The 18,980-nt window shown below is 38.9% G+C and overlaps 1 protein-coding gene across 16 annotated transcripts in view; it reads right to left on the bottom strand.

Moving 5' to 3' along the window:
* The window catches only part of map7d3 (MAP7 domain containing 3), a 36,711-nt gene extending 21,634 nt beyond the window's left edge, over positions 1-15,077 (bottom strand). For all 16 annotated transcript variants that reach the window (XM_061725618.1, XM_061725623.1, XM_061725624.1 and 13 more), the window contains exon 1: positions 14,946-15,077. In XM_061725618.1, the coding sequence (XP_061581602.1) occupies positions 14,946-14,991 (46 nt within the window). In that variant the 5' untranslated portion in view covers positions 14,992-15,077. The remainder of the gene's footprint in view (positions 1-14,945) is intronic.
* Positions 15,078-18,980: the final 3,903 nt, after the last annotated feature.

The following is an 18,980-nucleotide window of genomic DNA, read 5'->3' as shown; positions in this document are numbered from 1 at the left end:
AGTCATGGAATGCTACTTCTGGACGGGTCTGACAGATTTGAAACGACATAATAATCAAGCTATTCAGTTATAAGACAACCCCCACTTCCCTCCTCACCGTCAACACTATGCTGAGGAGTTTTGGCTGAGGGCTGACCATGAAGGGAGGAATAGGTTGCTGGGATGGCTTGCTGTAGGAAATTGTAACTCTAATCAAACCCTAGGGTATTCCAGAAAGCAGGTTTTATCAAGTACATGGCTAAGTAAAATAAGAAGTACCTGCCTTTTTGGTTCCACAAAGTACTTTGTATGTAAATCACAATGACAACAATGTTGCAGCAACATACCCTGTGAACATGACCTGGGATTGTTAAGGTTATTTATGAACCTGAAACTGGGGGATATTACAGAAAACAGGTTTTATTAATTAACTGGTTATGTCAACACAGTTTGTCTACAATGAGTGGGAATTCAAGGTAGCAGCGCAACTAATTTAATCAGCATCTTAAATAAGTGGGAGTAGTCTGTGGCATTCAATACAAGCTGCACAAGACGGAAACATCTTTAAAACACCCCGCCAACATCAGTAGCATTATTTAACTGCAGTATCCTATATGATAAGACCTGATGGAAAGACATAAAGGCACACCACTGGAAATGTAGTGCCATTTACAGTCAAAAAGCTTTGGGTTCATTACCATGCTAAACACAATCAACCCCAGACAGAATAGGCACATTGCTATTAGCAATAGTTGAAGGTAAACCTGCCAGACAAGAACCTCTAACAGGGACGACCGTCTTCTCAACCCCTTCAGTCGCCATGTCTCCATTACACTTTAGCGCCACACGAGAACTTTTGACTGAGAAAAATAGATAAATAACACAGCCGACCACAAGGTGGCAGTAATCCACATTTTTGCTGTTTGCAAACAGCCAGCAGCATACAAGGAGATGAAAAAGAACACACTAAATGAAAAAAGAGAAAAAGAAACATGTAAACGATGGATGGTACTTGCATTTTTGTTTGTTTATTGTAGGTTGTTTTTTTTTAAACATACACCGCGGTGGTAACAATTGAGATTGCAAGAAGTTCCCCGCCAGCCTCAACATCTCCATAATACGCCAACAAGACCTGAACTGACTCACTAGTCCATCTAACGTTTTTTCTGTAATCTTCATCAAATGTACACGCAGGAAAATGTTTTTGCTCCAAATGGTTCAAATTAGGGGTGGTCACATGATTTATGTTCACGTGACACTGCTGAAAGTAGTTTAGAAATCACGATTAGCAAAGACCCCCTGCCATGAGGTTCCTGTTGGCCAATCTGAGTACCTCTGCTACCACAGGGATGTTTTTCACCCCGTAAATGTTTCTGAAAGGCACGTTTGCAGAGCCTTATGGAAAAGGAGATGCACGCCAACGATCTGGCCCTGCAAAATTTACCTGGAACTCCCTCTAGTGGAAACATGACTCGTACTACACAATTATGTATTATTTTACGTTATACGACTACTAAAATTATTATGCTTCATATGCTTATTGTTTATTTTAGAATACATAAAGTCCTTAAATTACAATTGCACTTCATTTTTATTTATTCAGATATCTAAAGTCATCTTTAGATGATCATTTTGTAAAACTTATATGAAAAACATTCCAAACGCAATATTAATTTAGAATTTGACAATTATAATCCAAAATACCTGCTGCAATGCGTGCATACAGTCCTTTTGGTTATAATACCAACACAATGTGGATACATTTCAAGTCAAAGGCATAGCTTTACTTGAAACTTTGTTACTTTAATGCCAAAGTAACACAGGCATTACTTTTTCAATCCAACCATTTCAGGTTCAATAAAATCTTTTCAACCAAAACAAATTGTTAGGAAAACAATATCCGAAAGGAAGGAAATGGTGAGGACAAGATTAAGTTTTATAAACGCTATTATCTGTCATCCATGCCTTTGCCTTTTGTTGCTGTGTATTCAGCATTACTGAACTGCTGACAAAGTGAAAAATGATCACCAGTCCTGTGATATGCACAGTATTTAGTGACACTTCCAAATTTGTCCTTTTGACTCTGTCTCTCTCTTTCTCCCTGTTGCTGCTATAGGAAATGCTACTGTTGCCATAATAATGAAAACCAGTCACACAAAACAACATAGTCATCCAAATGTAACACTTGTGTTTTGAAGAAGGGCCACACAATTTACCAATTTTTAGCCTATGGCACTACAATTCCCCTGCACTTTACATCACTACCACTAATGGGGTAATCAAGTTAGGATAAAAGTGCCTGCTAAATGACAATAGTAGTAGTAGTAGTAGTAGAATCCATTGAGTCATTAGAAAAGTGTGTTTGAGTGTGAGTAATTCAAAAGCCCAAGAAAATTACTATTACATGGTTACTAGTAGAAAGTACAATAGAACAGAAAAAAAACATGCATATAAATAAAAAAACAACTATAGAGGCTTTTAAGACCCAGCTTAACATGGACACACGTTTCTACGTCTATATATTGATGCAAGAGAGTAGTTCCTAATTGATCCACCTGTAACAAATCAAAGGAGATTGTAATGCTCCTCTTTATAATTTACTAATTTTCACAATTTCGTACTGTAAAACATTTTTCTCTACAGTCAGTTAAATTAAAAGTCCTATACAGAGTCTAATTAAATAATTTATGTCAGTTTAGCTGTATGTGCTTAGAAAGTAAATTGACATGAAAAAGAAAGAAATTCTTAATAGGAAAAAAGAAAAAAAAGAAAAGAAAATCTACTGCGAAGCATATGTGCGTAACTGCGATAAACATCCAAGACCAAACTGCCTGTACATTCTCCAGAAAATCTTTGGTGTTCACGTGAAAACAGCTTTAGCTTAGCTTGATTTTGTGTGGCTGCCACTAAAAAAAAAACTGCTGAATTAAAGCCCCTTTGATTCTGGCTAAAAAAAATGCCAATACATGCCAAAATCCAGCTTTTGACTCCTTTGAGAAAGTTTTTTATGACCCTCTAGAATTTCCTTGTAATACATGGCTGAAAATCCAATCAGCATTCACTGGAATACAACACCCCAGAGCACACATTTAGTTTCACTGAGGATGCTGAACCGGTGGCTGTGACAGTGTGGGAAAGTCAGTTTGTTATTCCTTAAAAACACGTTTGCCGGTGGCAAGACCGCACGCAGAGCTCTGAAATTGCTTCCAACAGCTGGAGGCAAAAACAAAACCTGATTTCTGATAAATTTTTCAGGTGATTCTGAATTTTGAGATGTAGGCCTGCCAAAGTAAAAAAGCAGCCTAATCATCTCAAAGTTTGAAACATCAGGAAATGTCTGACACAACATAACCTGGATGACACAGTGTCATACAGCCTTGTCCCCTTGGGAGATGATGTTTGTTACAAGAATGGTTCTGACCATGTAGTCCTAAGAGCAGTGGAGATACAATTTGCTCATGCTGCCACCCAGTATCCATTGTTTTGGTGTGCTGAATTGCAATGTTCATTCTACAATTATATGAAGAGGGGTGCCCCCCTAACGAGGAACAAGTCGTATTCTTATGAACATCCAGTTGTTGACTCGTTTTTAAACTATTATTCAGCTGTTATATTCACTGATGTAATTAAAGAAATGGGAACACCATGATTCCTGTAAGAGTTTGTGCCACTGCCCCACAGCCTTTTCAATTTATATAAAAAAAATATATATACCGGTATTACAATATAAGTTTGCTGCGGCGTGTGGATTGTGAGTGGATAGATGGTGAGCGGTAGTGGTTAACATGTGGAAAGATAGGAACTTGAAATAATAATAATAATAATAATAACAATAATAATAATGCATTTAACTTGTAACGCACTTTCTATTCAATGAATCTCAAAGTGCTACACTTAGACCATTATTCATTCATACACATTCTCACTGGTGGTGGTAAGCTACGTTTGTAGCCAAAGCTGCCCTGGGGCAGACTGACAGAAGCGTGGCTGCCATTCCGCGCCAAACGGCCCCTCCGACCACCACCAACATTCAAACACATTCACAAGCTGGGTAAGGTGTCTTGCCCAAGGACACTACGACAGTAACTGGGATGGAGCGGGATTCGAACCGCCGACCTTCGGATCATTGGACGACCCACTCTACCACCTGAGCTACTGCCGCCCCGGAAAAGCCTCTTCCATCTTTTAAGTGACGAGAATTTGAGCACTTGCTTTTTGGATGAGATCCTGCTATTATCGCTGGATGACAAACACGTATTTAACACACGTTGGGTAGTATAAACGCAAGGCGTTTGATTTGCCACACCGTGCCTGAAGGCGAGTCGGAAGGCGTTATCTACGTAACATAACGTGGGTGTGTAGAATGATGTCACTACATCAGCAAGATGAAATACACCAGATATAATTTTCAAAACGAGGATGGATGAACATCGGGATGAGTATTTTTGCCCTGGTTTGTCATTTTTGTGGTCAGTCATTCAAACAATGGACTATCCTTTGTGGTTCCGGACATATCCCGGGTAATTGCGTCCTCGGCTCCAAGACTAAGGAGCTTGCGGATCACCTTGTCTCCCCAGTTACTCATCTTGCAATTATAGGCCCTACGTGTGCGCTACTGCTGCTGTTACTCACATCAACTGTTTCCTTATTTTATTTAGGAAAAAAAAAATAATAAACTCCCCTGGTGGTTTTTATTCAGGTTATGTAATAAACAAATCCCTCCCACGACCCGCCACCCCGCGTTAGTTCTGTTTACATAAGTCCTGACAGGAATTAAGTGTACACCACCTCGGGTCAGTCAATGTAAAAAAGGACAGGTGACACACCAGATCCAACGTTAAACGCAGGGTAATCGCGAATGTAAAAAGGAGCTAAAGATAGTCTGCATCTGTATGGTTAGGTTTCTGGAAGATACATGTCAGACTACAGTGGAGGTTATAAAGCAGGAGCTTTATCTGTGGTAGACATTAATCATTGGCCTAGAAGGATAAATCATATATATATATATATATATATATATATATATATATATATATATATATATAATGTATGCTATATTGAAGTGTCACAGTCAAAATTATCACAATATGTAGGTATTGCCCAAGGAAGCCATTCGAACAAGCACGGGGCCTAATTTATTGAAGAATGGATTTGTTTTTTTCTTTAAAAGAAAATGTATCCGATTTAGTTTAAGAGAATTCTGAAGTTTCACTAAGTGCATCTGAAGTAAGAAGAGGATATGATGTCTGTTAATTGCTTTTTTGTTCTGTTCATTTTACTTTTTTGAAATTCCCATTTTCTTCCTGAATCAATGTTTTAATTTGAAAAAATAAAACAAAAAAAAAACAAAAATAAAAAGAGATCAAATTTAAGCAAATATCATCCCTGACAATATGTGCGTCTCCTTTTTTCTTTTAAGTTTAGCAAATCCCAAAAAACAATCCAGGATATGATCTGAACTTTAAAGGAACGGGATATGTTAACATTAGGATTATAACGTAACTGTCAAATCACACAATCAGTCAATAAAAGTGAATATTAATACTCACCAATGTTTTTTTATACTAATAGCTAATCTATGTCAAAAGCATTAAAAATATAATGGTCTCTAGTGATGTTACAATAGTTTAAGTATAGGAATGTATGATTTTCTTCATTACTATGTACCGTATGACCAAAACATCCGTGCAAATCCAACATTTTTTTAAACCGCTCAACACACGTTATCACATTACCAGCACTTTTTTATAAAGCAGAAATGAGAAGTAAAACATAATATCTCACCCGGGTTAGATAAAGACATCCATTTTATAAAGAAGTAAAATATGAAACTATTGGTACAGTTTCTTCATGTTCTTTACTCAAGTAAGCAACTCACTTCACTCACTGTGTTATAAACAAATCATGATGTCCACACCACAGGCCACAAAAATGGTTTCTCAGAGTATAGTGTAGCATGCCAACGTCTGCCTGTATGGAAATCAACCCTACCATCTTACTTGCTGAAAGGCAAAGAGGGAATTGGATCTCTTGTACATGAAGTGACACAGCTAAACTGAGTAGTAAGCTTTCGTCACACACCTGATTAGCAAATACTTCCTTCTAAACATTATTGAGTTGTACATGCTGTCAATAACTCAAACAACCTATAACAATAACTTTATTAAAAAATAAATAACGCCCTGAAAAGCAGGTCACACTATATAATGAACTCCAATATCTCTTTTTCCTATAAACCCTCTAGGGGTGTTAAAGAAAACAATGAGAACAATGCATGTGTGGTGCTCTGTGGTGAAACTTTAACTGTTCCAAAGATGGGGGACAAAAGGTGTATTAGATGCTTTGTTGTGATCGTGAAACCCAGTTTCATGCTTGCAATATAAACATGTCAAGCCATTTAAAACACAATTGTATTATCACAATTGGCAACAAATTATCTTTTAAAAAGTGCTACAGACGCTATGTTGTCATTATAGAGATATCTATATAGAAAACAAGGAATTTCTCAGGGTAACCATGAAGAAAATTGAATCTTATATGGCTTTGAATTTTACAGAACTTCACCATGTAACCTCAATAGTCAGAGTGGGAATCTAGCAAAACTACTATGCCACAGAGAAATGTCCTGGGTTCAATAGCAGCAAATACACACTGCTATAGACTCATCCAAGTCATGGAAACTTTGAAAGGCTTGAATCAAGGCAATTGTGTCTCCTTTCTTTTGTTATTGAAGACATGTACCTTCTATCCAGAAGGGACTGAGGATTTCTTCTGCATGGAAAATGAAATGTCTATAAGAACATAAGAAAAGGGGGTCCTGTTATCTTGATCCAAGCTTTTGGGGACAGCTGCTCCAGTAAATAATCATTTTAGCTGCCTGTTGCCTTCAATGTTTTTGAAAGAGAAAAAAAAATGTCCACAGGAAGACAAACGTATAATTTAAGTCAAACATGTGCCATTTCCTCTTTAGGCTTTAATGCCTTTCATGCTCTGATAAATGGTACCATGCCAAAGGTTCTGCACATGTCTTGGTCAAGTTAAGATAAGCTGGCCTTTTCCTAAAGCTGTATTAGACCATAAAATAAAATACATCAGCAACACTCTCCAAACAAAGAAGCTTATTAAAAAAGGGGTCAAATGCTGCATTTGATTCACTATGGAAGTACACGGGTTACTTCTGACATCAGACTCCCTTCCTGTGTGGGTGATGGTGAGCAGGCTATTATCTGATACGCAATTACATATTTTGAGGGCAGTAGTAGGTCATTTCATTGATACACAAAAGTAACTAATTCTTCCTAAATACAGACAAATGATGGAATATTCAATTACCTATTCTTAACCATAAAAATCAAGTTATTATATATTTGAAAATACTGCAGATAATACATTGAATAAAAAGCCATGCACTAAACACCATTTTACATTTTTCTTTTATTAACACAAGTCGACTGTTATATTGATTTTGAAGCACTAGTGAAACTGCTGTTAGCCTTCGGACAGTGCATTCTGCTTTACTCTTGGGAAAAGACTGGAAAAACAGATACGCTCGACAGAGACACTCAGCAGTGCAGCAGGGTAACCGTTGCTAAGTGATGCACTCAGGAGCTCGGGATGGATGAAGTGGTTCTCAATCGCACTTTGGACTGGATCAAGGAAGATGTGGACTCAAAAATTAGATCCATATTTAACATTTTAAATTTCAAGCTAAGTTGTGATAGCAAACTGTCTTTTAGAAGGAAGTAAAAGCTTAAAGGAAGGGAGGGAGTGGACAGCAGTTGTTCACTTGAACAATACAGGTTATTTATGCATACCATCATCAGCATGCTTGTGTTTGAAACAACATTTTTGTTTCAAACACTGATGTTATCATTTTTTTCCTAAGCGCCTGGGTCCTACAGTTGCAGTGGGAAGGAAATTAATTAACATTAAGACTAGATCAGACACTAATCTTAGAGGAAAATGTGCGCATCCTTCTATTATCATAGACATACATGTGTTTTTCAAAAAGCTTTAATAAGATGGGAGAAGAGACACCGTTTTCCCCACAGAATTCAAGAGGGCCAGGTGTGCTCATAGAAATGAGTAAAGCCAATGAGAGGAGCTCACACTCATCACTATGGAGATTTACACACATTAGCATACATGGGTCCTGCTCCATCAACAAACTCAGCTAAATATTTAAGACAACAGAGGGACAAAACCACTGGCAAATAATCTGACTGCTGTTTATGTCTCAAACTGATCAATGTTATCCGAGCACGGTAGATATCCTGAGAAGGGGGTGTTGGGCAACAACTCTGATTCAGATTTAGAGGGATTATTTATCAAACTTCTGGCCTAGACAATTGTATATGTATTGTGATACGATTTTAGGCTAATCCGGCCGCCTTGGGTAGATGCAGAAAGTCCAAAAAAACAATTGAAAAACTCTAAGTGGACTTAAATTACAAATCAATAGAATGCATATCAGACCCCAACTGCTGGGTTATTACCCCAGGGGTAAAGACCACCAAGGGGGGCAATAATGACCTAGCTGCCAAGCTTTGCAGCCCAAACAGGAAACAGACCAGTCATACCAGGCTGAATGAACTACTACAACTCCAACAGACATATTTCAACAACTTTTATTATGTACAACATTGGAAAGAAAAAGATAGCCTTAGATTTGTGAGTCAGTCATTTATTCCTTCCCTGGACCCTCTTCCAGCTGCGCTCTTTATTGTGCCCCTGCACCTAAAATCCATGTAGCTGGTTGCACACGAAGTGTGTGCACTGCTAAATAGGAGGAAACGAATTAATTGTAATTTGGCATAGTGTGAAAAATGCTTAAACTTTTATCCAACTAGTCATTAAAATAACTGTTGACAAAAAAAAGTTGAACCAGAAGCAGACAGGTTTTGAATTGACTAGTAACCAGCTGATCGGGTACTGAGTAATCCAATTTGGTAAAAACATTATAGGCACACTGACACAGACACCCACCTGCTAGCTTGCAAGTATGTCTTCAATGTAAAAGTTTATAAGAGTGAGTAGAGCCCATCTTTTTTAAATTTTAAATATGTGTTGATCTTTTTCAGCACATATTTACCATAAAATTAAATTGAACATAAAGACATAGAAACAGAAACAACTTCCTGACAAAAAAATGTGATTGAGCTTTTACGCACATTGCTATGTGCACAATACATACATTTAAATAATCCATCAATATCCAACCCCAACTGCAACATATATAGGCTTAGGTTATGTGCACAGTTGTAAATTAGAAGTATAAAGGAAGCTTTAATGTGAAATCACTCAGTGCACCGAGTGAAATACATGCATCCTATTGTGCATTTTTATATTGAAAAAAGTCAAAAATATATGACATGCTGTTTTTTTCTAACATGCTGCATTTGTTTTATGTTGTGCTTTCTTTAAGCTAAAACATGTTGGGGAAAAGTACAATAATGTGCTACATTTTGAAATCTATATTACATAGAAAAAGGGTTAATTGTGTGCCATTTGGTCCTTAAAGGGGATATACCTAATATATATATTTGTGTGGCTTAAGGCTGCACAATATATCAAAAATGTATTGTCATTGCAATATCAAAACACAAAATATCAGCATGGTAAAAACAGAAATGTATTGCAATAGATGGTAGTCTATTATTTTATAAGTGCCATGCACCCACACTCTAAAATATTGTTCAACTTGTTTCAACTGTGATATCAGATAATGCATGATTTCCTGATATCATCCAGTTGGATTTTATTTAGTAGATTCCCTGAGACAAAGTAAGAGCCCTACTGTAAGCAGTCAATTCTGATTACACGGTTAACAGTAAAATTCAAACAAATAATTTTTAAGATGTTTTTTTTTAGAGAGAAAACCTTTGAAAAGAAATAGCAAAAATTGCAATTGTTGGATAGATAGAAATGCTAATTGGTAATACTCCAAATGAATTTGTTGTCAATGAACCATTCATAGTACTCACCCTGAAGATCTCAGGTCAGATTACACCACGTCTTAAGCATGCTCGCAAACATGTACACTCTTAACACACTAAATCTTCTATGGGATTATCAAAGCGTATCTATGCAAAGGTAAGCCTTGGCTATTTGCAGAACTAGGGAGATAATGACAATGCATCCCAGTTTTCTAAAAATAGTGGAAATTCTCTTATGGATAAGGTAATTTAAAAGATTTGATATTTTATTAAATTATGACCTATTCTAACCATCATTCCAGTCCTAACTTGAATATTTTCAGCATTCCTTTATGCAACAGGATAACTTAAAAAAAAAATACAAATGTCATAGCTTCATCATTTCATACCACGATACAGACTGTAGCCAATTTTGTTTTTAGGCACTGCTTCATCAAAACTGACTGGATCCAAAAGGTGCAAAACTAGGTTGGCTTTTCTACCCACATGCCACAGTGGAAGGGAGATTCTAAAAATCTACCTGAATCATGTTACCCCATGAGAAAGACAATGGCCGGGTTTCCCAGATCAGTTAAGTAGTTCTTAACAGCGAAAGACTTCTTTCAAACCTTCTTAAGGAGCCTGTGAAAGAAAATCGCGTTTCCCAGAGTTGCTCTTAGCTTAAGTATCTCTTTCATTAAGAAGGAAATGAAAGATGCTGCTGACCCAGTCTTTACAACCATCTTAGTGAACAAAGACTCACAGATCCAGCCGCGTCAGGCAAATCAATATCACACCAAGCAATGAGATATTAAAACAATGCACCCCGCACAAATTTTTATCTATTTTATACTTTAGATTTATATTGTTTAGCATTTATTGGTGACAGCAAAGGGGGAAAAAAGAGAAAAATAAGGAATAACAAGTGTGTTCCTGTATATACTTTAAGCATTACGCACAAATAAAACGATCATCATGAATATCATTTATTTGATAATTTGGCTGCTATACAGCATATTCTCTCTGCAAATCAACCGCGTCACCGTGCGCGAAGCAGAACTGTTTTTATGAACGCATTTGTGCGTCAGCACTTCAGTCCCCTGGATGTGCTGTCGGACCGGGCTGTCAGGCAGCCGTCACACCGATCCTCCTGCCCAAGCGCACCTATGTGATGACAGGGAAGCAGCAGCTGAAGAACGGCCTTTGATGAATCGTTCATTACAGTCTCAAATATAATCAATGGTGTCGGTTTATATTAAAGAATCTTTTTGCCCAGAAGAAAAAAGAGCGAAGACAACGACCCATAACTATTTTCTTCTCTTGAAAAGACCCACTTGCACCGCAGGCTTTAGGATAAAAAGACGCTGCAGAGTCGGGATGCAGCAGCAGAAGAGCAGTGGAATACGTGCGTGGCGGGGATGATCTCCGCAATTAGAAGCCCTCTATAATTGTAAAAAGAATTTCACTTATCACAGGTTCTTTTTGGAACATAACCCCTGCGAAAAACCAGGGATTGCTGTAATTCCACGTTGCGATTTGCGAAACTCGCCTTCTCTTGGCTCATGTTTTTGAACGCAAACACACGCCCACCCCGTTTCCTCCCGGTTTCTGCGTGTGGGGAAAAAAAGCCTCACTGTAGCCAGAAATAACGGAGTAACGCACCGTTTGGATGAAAAAGGGTCATTGAATTATATTTATCATCTTAATTTTTAATTATAACGCACAGGCAGCAGGGAATTAGTGCGTTAAGGAGCAGTGCTGCTGTGAAAATGCGCTGATAGTGATCGGTGATCGATTTGCCTGGCATTGATTGATTTGGTTTCAGAACCGGACAGCTGCTCCAAAGAGCTTCTGAAAGAGCGAAACTAAAGGACGGTGTTAAGAAGTCATCTGGGAAACACCCGTATCTTAGGGTTGTCTCTTAGTTCAAACCTTCTTTGGAACCTTCTTAAATCCTTAAGAGAGGTTGGATCTGGGAAACCCGGCCAATGTAAGGAAGGCTCCAACATTCAAGCACAATTATTTCAATAAAAGACACTTAATACAAATATTATATATACTCAAAAACAAAGATGTAACATACATTTATCCCACTTTCCTAATCACTAATGATAGTCATCCTGTTTCAGGATAGGATTCTGGGTTTTCCTGCACATTGCTCTTAAAACAATAAGATAAGGCAGAGTGACTACTTTTTCCATCTGTGCCATCTTCAGGCTCATGACAGCCATTTCCACAGACAACCACTGTCCCTGGATGACTTTCTCCAGCAATGATCTTTAATTTCCTCAAATTTTAAGTTTCTTGTCATATCAATAAAGTCGTTCATTTTATTCAATTAAAATGTGGCAAACCAAAAAAAAACAGTCTGCCTTGCCGTGTCATGCACAAACCAACTGCAGAATTGACCATTGTAAGATGTGACTTTACATTATAAAAAAAAAAAACAAAAACATCCTGTTCCTGCTTTATCCATGACACGCCTCAATGGCACATGTGATTTTTGCTGCTCTATACAACTCAAAAGCTATTCAATGAAATTTGCACTGTCATCATGGATCAAAGATACATTTAAAATGAATATGGTTGTCGTTCTTAATAAGAATGTATCGTTCAAAGCAAAGTTAGCATGAGAAACTATTCAAATACAGGTGTCAGATAAAGTAAAAGAATAAAAATAAGAATAAAAATAGCTATATAAATCCAAATATATAAAAATATATTTTTAAATCAGGCAGCACAGCAGCATTGTGGTTCACTTCTTCATAACAACACTGGTTCAAATTTCAATTGAGGCCTTTCTGTGTGGAGTTTGCATGTCCTCCCATCCTTATCATATGAGAGTTCTCTCCAAGAACCTAAGCATCCTCACACAATCCAAAAGAAAAGGGACAATAGATTAACTAGTAATTGTACACTGACTAAACACGTGTTTGAGTATGCAGTGTTGGTTCATTCATTTATATCTACTTAGAGCTGACAGCAGTGAAATGTTTTAATAAGCAAACATGTACAATTAATGTCTGATGAACAAACCTATTCTAATGATGATGTTCCAGTAGTCCAGCTATGGTATATGCAAATTAACCTATTTTGCCATTCAAATCTCTGGTGGGAATGTGTGTAGAGGAGTACACAGAGGTATGCTGTGAATTAATTTACAAAGTTAACTCAAAATAGAAATAGAACATTTAGTAGGAGAGAAAACGTGAGTGGCCAGATGAAGAAACTACAAAATGAGATTGATGTTAATGTTGTACCTGGGTTAAATTCAACCAACCATATTTCTCATGCTTTTAATTCTACAGACGAATTTGCTGAGCCGGGAGCTGAATAACCTTGCAGTTTGACATGCACGAGTGTGATCTCCCTTCAAAATAGCAGGGTAGATTTTCTCCTTCCTCACATTCTTGTGGACATGACCATGCACATGAGCTAGATTCCTAACATTATTTTATTACTGTCAGTCCTATACTCTGCCTGAAAGTTGAACAAACTTTCGTTCAGAACATCATTTAATTCCGAACAAAAGCCAAAATTCCAACACATAACTCTAAACTTGGTGAATATTTTCATTAAACCACAAAAATGGGTGGATGTAAATTCCTGATTGAAAATACTGACTGGAAAGGTTAAGGGAAACAGGAAGATCAGTACTAAATATGGTCCAGTTGTTGCCAGGAGTAAAACATACCTACACCCAAACTGAGTATGCAGAAAACTCCCTCTTACTTTAAAATACTTTAGAAAAAGAAAAAGAAGAAGACGAAAAAAAAAAAAAAAAGAGCCCAACTGCTGCTCCAGCCATAACAATCTAAGCATTCATACCCACAGATGCAGACAGTAAGCATCCATGGCCGGATGGGGCCAGTTGAGGCATGGATGAAAAGCACTGATAGATTATCGGTTGCTTCAGCTGGCCTACATAGTCCTGTATCCATACAAGCAAGTGTGCCTTTTGCTTAACAAAACAGTTTTTTACATAGGATTACAGGCATCTAGATGTAGAAAAAGAGGCTGTTGTAAAATCTCTGCATGTGAGGCGACTGACACTCCAGCTTTATCTGAAATTCAGGTCAGTCATTGTTGCAGCTACCCACCCATAAAAAGAGTGGAGGGGGCTATGCCATATGTCAACACACAACCATACTGATAATACATTAATACAGGAGGGGGGAGATCATTGCGTCCAAGACGAGAGGTGTTTGAACTGAAGCAGGAAGCTGCCTGAAGCCTGAATTATGGTTCCGCGTTAAATCGACGCAAATCCTACGCCGTAGGGTACGCCGTAGGGTACACGTCCCCGCCATTGGTGTAACGCGGAACCATAAATCAGCCTTGAGCCGGCTGATCTGTGACTGGAGAAAACACGCCATAAGTCCACACACTTACACGCAGCAACGCATATCGCTCTCCACTTTTAATGCAAAATATGCCGTAAAAAGCATTTAAAAACCCCTTCTTTATGACACAACTGGCTCTCACTTTTGACACGAATCCACGGATGAAGAGCGATGTCATGCAAACTGCGAGATCCGCCGGTTACAGCGCTTAGCTAGCTCAGTGAGGACATTTTAACAATTATTGTCAATTGCAAAGCAACAAAACACGACGGTACTTTGTTAAACTCCGTGTTTAGATGAGGCAAATCCAAGCAAACGTTGAGCAAGGTGTCCTGGGCGGCAGATAAGGACTGAAACCGTGACATGTCAACCAGCTTAGAGCGACCAACATAAGCCTGAAACTTTCGCCAACGTCAACATCAACCAGTGGATGTGGTAGTTACTGCCGGTTATTGGCGGTTTTTTGTGGGGGGATTATGAATATAACTACTATCTGGTTTTGGCAAACTCGCTCGAAGGTTTAACTATTGATGCATTCTATACATATTTGTCGGCGTCCGTTATTATCAGCAGATGAGCTAGCGTTATTAGCTCGCCGCGTTCAAATCACCCGGCTGGCGGCGGCGGGAGCTGCAAACACCACGAACTCACGACTGACTGAACACACTGGTGGCTCGGAAAGAGACCCACTTGGTAGGATTTATCTTACCTATCTGGGCTCGCAAGCCTTTGAGCGTTGTTGCACCCTCCGCCATTTCTATGAAGTTTTCCTTCTCTGAGGGTTTTTTTCTACCACGGCCGCGCGCATTCAGCCGGCAGCGCCGCGGGGACGCGCACGCCACAGATAGGGCTGGAGACGTCTCACTCCCACGGAAAATGCGGAAGACGAAAATATTGAAATTGCTTTTATGATATGTCTAGAAAAATAATCACTGCCCTGGATTTGTGTTCACTGCTTGCAAAAAGAGTCATAACACTCTGAATGAATGAATGAATGAATGAATGAATGAATGAATGAATGAATGAATGAATGAATGAATGCATTTTTATTTCATACATGTATACAAAAAAATAGTAAAAATTAAAGCTTCAAGCAGCGATGAACGGGCCCTCGCGCATGCAATTTTCACCAATAAAAGTCAAGTACTCAAAACCGAGTCAGATGCCACCACCCACGACTCTCTATGTCAAACCATTCAAAAGTTATGGCAGAAAATAGGGACTATTAAATATTGACCAATCAGAAGAAAGGGCGGGGCTAATTTGCGCCAATTATGTTCAAGGACTCAAAACCGAGTCCGATGACACCACCCACGAGTCTTTGGGCCAGTCCCTCGCCCTACTTTTTAGCCCTACCCCTAAATTTTGTGCGTTCCCGTGAGGGTAGTGGTGTCCCAATTCCTCTTTGCATGTAGGGGTAGTGGGCATAACGAGGGGTAGGGGGTATGAATCTAGCCCTTCAGAGCGAGGGATTTCAGACGCTGACTCGCCGACGGAGGGCCAGAGAAAATTTCCCAGAATGCTTTACGTCATCGTTTGCATACTGAATCAAACAAAAAAACATGGCGGACATCTCTCATTTTTTAGTGAATAAAATCAATATTTTGAGTTAGTTTCTGCATAAAAATGCATTTTGATTACATTTCTAGCGAGAAATATATATTTTACTTTCATAATATTCACTCAGTGAATGTACATAATCACTCGCTTGCTCGTTGTTGCAAAGTTTTTTCAGATCATGCCAGAATAAAGGCTGATTTATGGTTCCGCGTTACACCAACACAGAGCCGACGGCGTAGGGTACGCGGTGACACGCGGCATAGGGTGCGCGCCGCCGCGTACCCTACTGTATGTAGGCTCTGCATCGATTTAAAGGTATTGTGACATGAAAAACAAATTTTTCTTGATTTTTTGTGTTTTGTTGGGTGTCTTGACATCAATTACACCCAAAAAACGAACTTTTAACATTCAGTGTATTGTGTGCTTTCTGGGATTTTCCGCATAACTATGCAAAAACGGCTCATCTGGTTTGGTGACGGATCGTTACGTATAGACCCGCTAAATCACCGCCCCCTCCACCCAGCTCCCTGCCTCCTCTCCTCTCCAGTGCACCATAAAGGCTGATTTATGGTTCCGCGTTACACCGACACAGAGCCTACGGCGTAGGGTTACACGGCGACGCGCTCGGTACGCTGAACCCTACGGCGTAGGCTCTGCGTCGATTTAACGCAGAACCATAAATCAGGCTTAACACGGAGCTGTTTAGAGCCTCTTTTGTTCTAATCACCGGAGGACAACTGCTAAAAAGACCCGCGGCCACTGACTGGACTTAAGATAAGGAGACACTGCTGCTTGCATGCCTTTATTTTTATGATTGTTTGCCCTGGTTCGCCCTGCTGCTTTTCCGTGCATGCTTCGCCTGTCGCTCCCGGCTTAACTCTCTGACGCCGCTGTGAGCGTATGGCTGGAGGAGGAGGAGGTTTGGAGGAGGAGCGGAGCAATGATTGACAGGAAAGGGGCAAAAGGAAGCGTTTTTCAAGGGGCAAAAAAACACTGTAATAAAAGCCAGGAATGGAGTACTAGAGTGAAGTTTTTCTTGTTACACTCTTTTAGACACATTTGAGGGATGTTGGCCAAGACTTTTAATAGTGTTAAAAGCATGTTAAAAATGATGTCACAATACCTTTAACGCAGCACCATAATTCAGGCTTAATGTGAAGCTGCAACGTTTTCAACCTGACAAAAATCCGTGAAATGCCAAGGACCGCTTACATACCCGAACGTAAACCACGCAGTGACGTAGCAAGTGGTGTCCCAATCCCTAAGGAAGATTACAAAGCCCTACCCCTTGTGGCTTCATTTTGAGGGTGAAGTGGTAGTGGGTGAGGGCTAGTGGTAGTGAGTAGGGTGAACATTGGGATTGGTCCTTTATGTCAAACCATTCAAAAGTTATGGCAGAAAGTAGGAACTAATATGAACCAATCAGATGAAGGGGCGGGCGCGCTTTTTGGCGTCTATCGTCGCCACGGTAACGCTTTTGACTAAGAAAAGTAATGCCTATCGCCGCAGGATCGAGACGCACATTTTGATGTATAACACACCTGGGTGCACGTTTATTGGCATAAATTGCGCCAAAATTACACGATTAATTCAAAATGGCTGACTTCCTGTTCGGTTTCGGCCATGGCGCCAAGAGACTTTTCTTTAAGTTGCGACATTCTACAGGTGTGTACTGATTTTCGTGCATGTACGTCAAACCGTATTGTGGGGCTTGAGGCACAAAGTTTTCTAGGGGGCGCTGTTGAGCCATTAGGCCACGCCAATTAATGCAAACCATGAAATATCAAATTTTTCACCAGGCCTGGCTTGCATGCAAAATTTGGTGACTTTTGGGGCACGTTTAGGAGGGCAAAAAGGCCCTCATTTCGTCGGAAAAATAAAAACAACGAGAACGAGAACTCCTACAGATACAATAGGGCCTTCGCACTGTAAGTGCTCGGGCCCTAAAAATAAACAGTAACATCTTTATATTCACATAAGTTCGAAAAAAGGGGTAAGAAGAAGTATACAATTTTTCCTAGTTCCTACCCCTTTATAACTCTATGAATTTACATTATTGTTATTATTATATCTACACAATATCCATATTAAATATAGTCTATATAAATACTACGTAAACATGCCTATTACCACATAATTATCCATATAAGTATATAGAAAATATAAATATTACATAATTTTATATCATCCATCCATCCATTATCTATACCCGCTTTATCCTTTGCAGGGTCACGGGGGTCTGCTGGAGCCTATCCCAGCTATTTTCAGGTGAGAGGCAGGAGTTCACCCTGGACAGGTCACCAGTCCATCGCAGGGCCACATAGATACAGACAAACAACCAGACACACTCACACTCACACCTATGGGCAATTTAGAATCACCAATTAACCTAGCATGCATGTTTTTGGACTGTGGGAGGAAGCCGGAGTACCCGGAGAAAACCCACGCAAGCACGGGGAGAACATGCAAACTCCACACAGAAAGGCCCCTGCCGGGCCTGGGAGTCGAACCGGGGACCTTCTTGCTGTGAGGTAACAGTCCATTTTATATATATTTTATATCAATATAGAGAAAATACAAATATTATATAAATCTATATAAATATACCCTATATAAACTACATAAATATCCCTATAAATATATATATCCTACATACCTAATAAATATATAACATATATTACATAATTATAACTATCCCTCTCAACATATAATATATACTACATAAATATCCACAGAAATATCTAAACATATCTTAAGCAAGTATAATATACCTTTTTCCCTATTTTATTTGTTTCTCACACTCCTTTTTAACCCCTTTCCTCCATATACCTGTTTATAAATAATTTTTTTGTATCTCTTTTTAAACAGATTTATGTTAGTACTTTGTTTCATTTCCTGGTCCAAACTGTTCCACAGAGTCACTCCACAGATCGATATGTTTTTCATTGTTGTTCGTACTTTATATTTTCTAAAATTTAGCTCGACCCCCTCTCATGGAAGAGTACCAGTAAACCAAAATTAGATAACTGGATTAAGGAAATGTCTACAACTTTACCTATGGAAAAGATCAATTATCACTTAAAGAGCATATTGCAGGTTAGAATTTTTTCAAAAATTATACCTGACCTTATGTGAAAATGACTATGTGAGAAGTTAATGTAGGATTTAATATGTTTTACAAAAC

This window comes from Cololabis saira, chromosome 7 (genome assembly GCF_033807715.1).
Source record: "Cololabis saira isolate AMF1-May2022 chromosome 7, fColSai1.1, whole genome shotgun sequence".
Lineage (NCBI taxonomy): Eukaryota > Metazoa > Chordata > Actinopteri > Beloniformes > Belonidae > Cololabis > Cololabis saira.
This window is presented reverse-complemented; position numbering and strand designations above follow the sequence as displayed.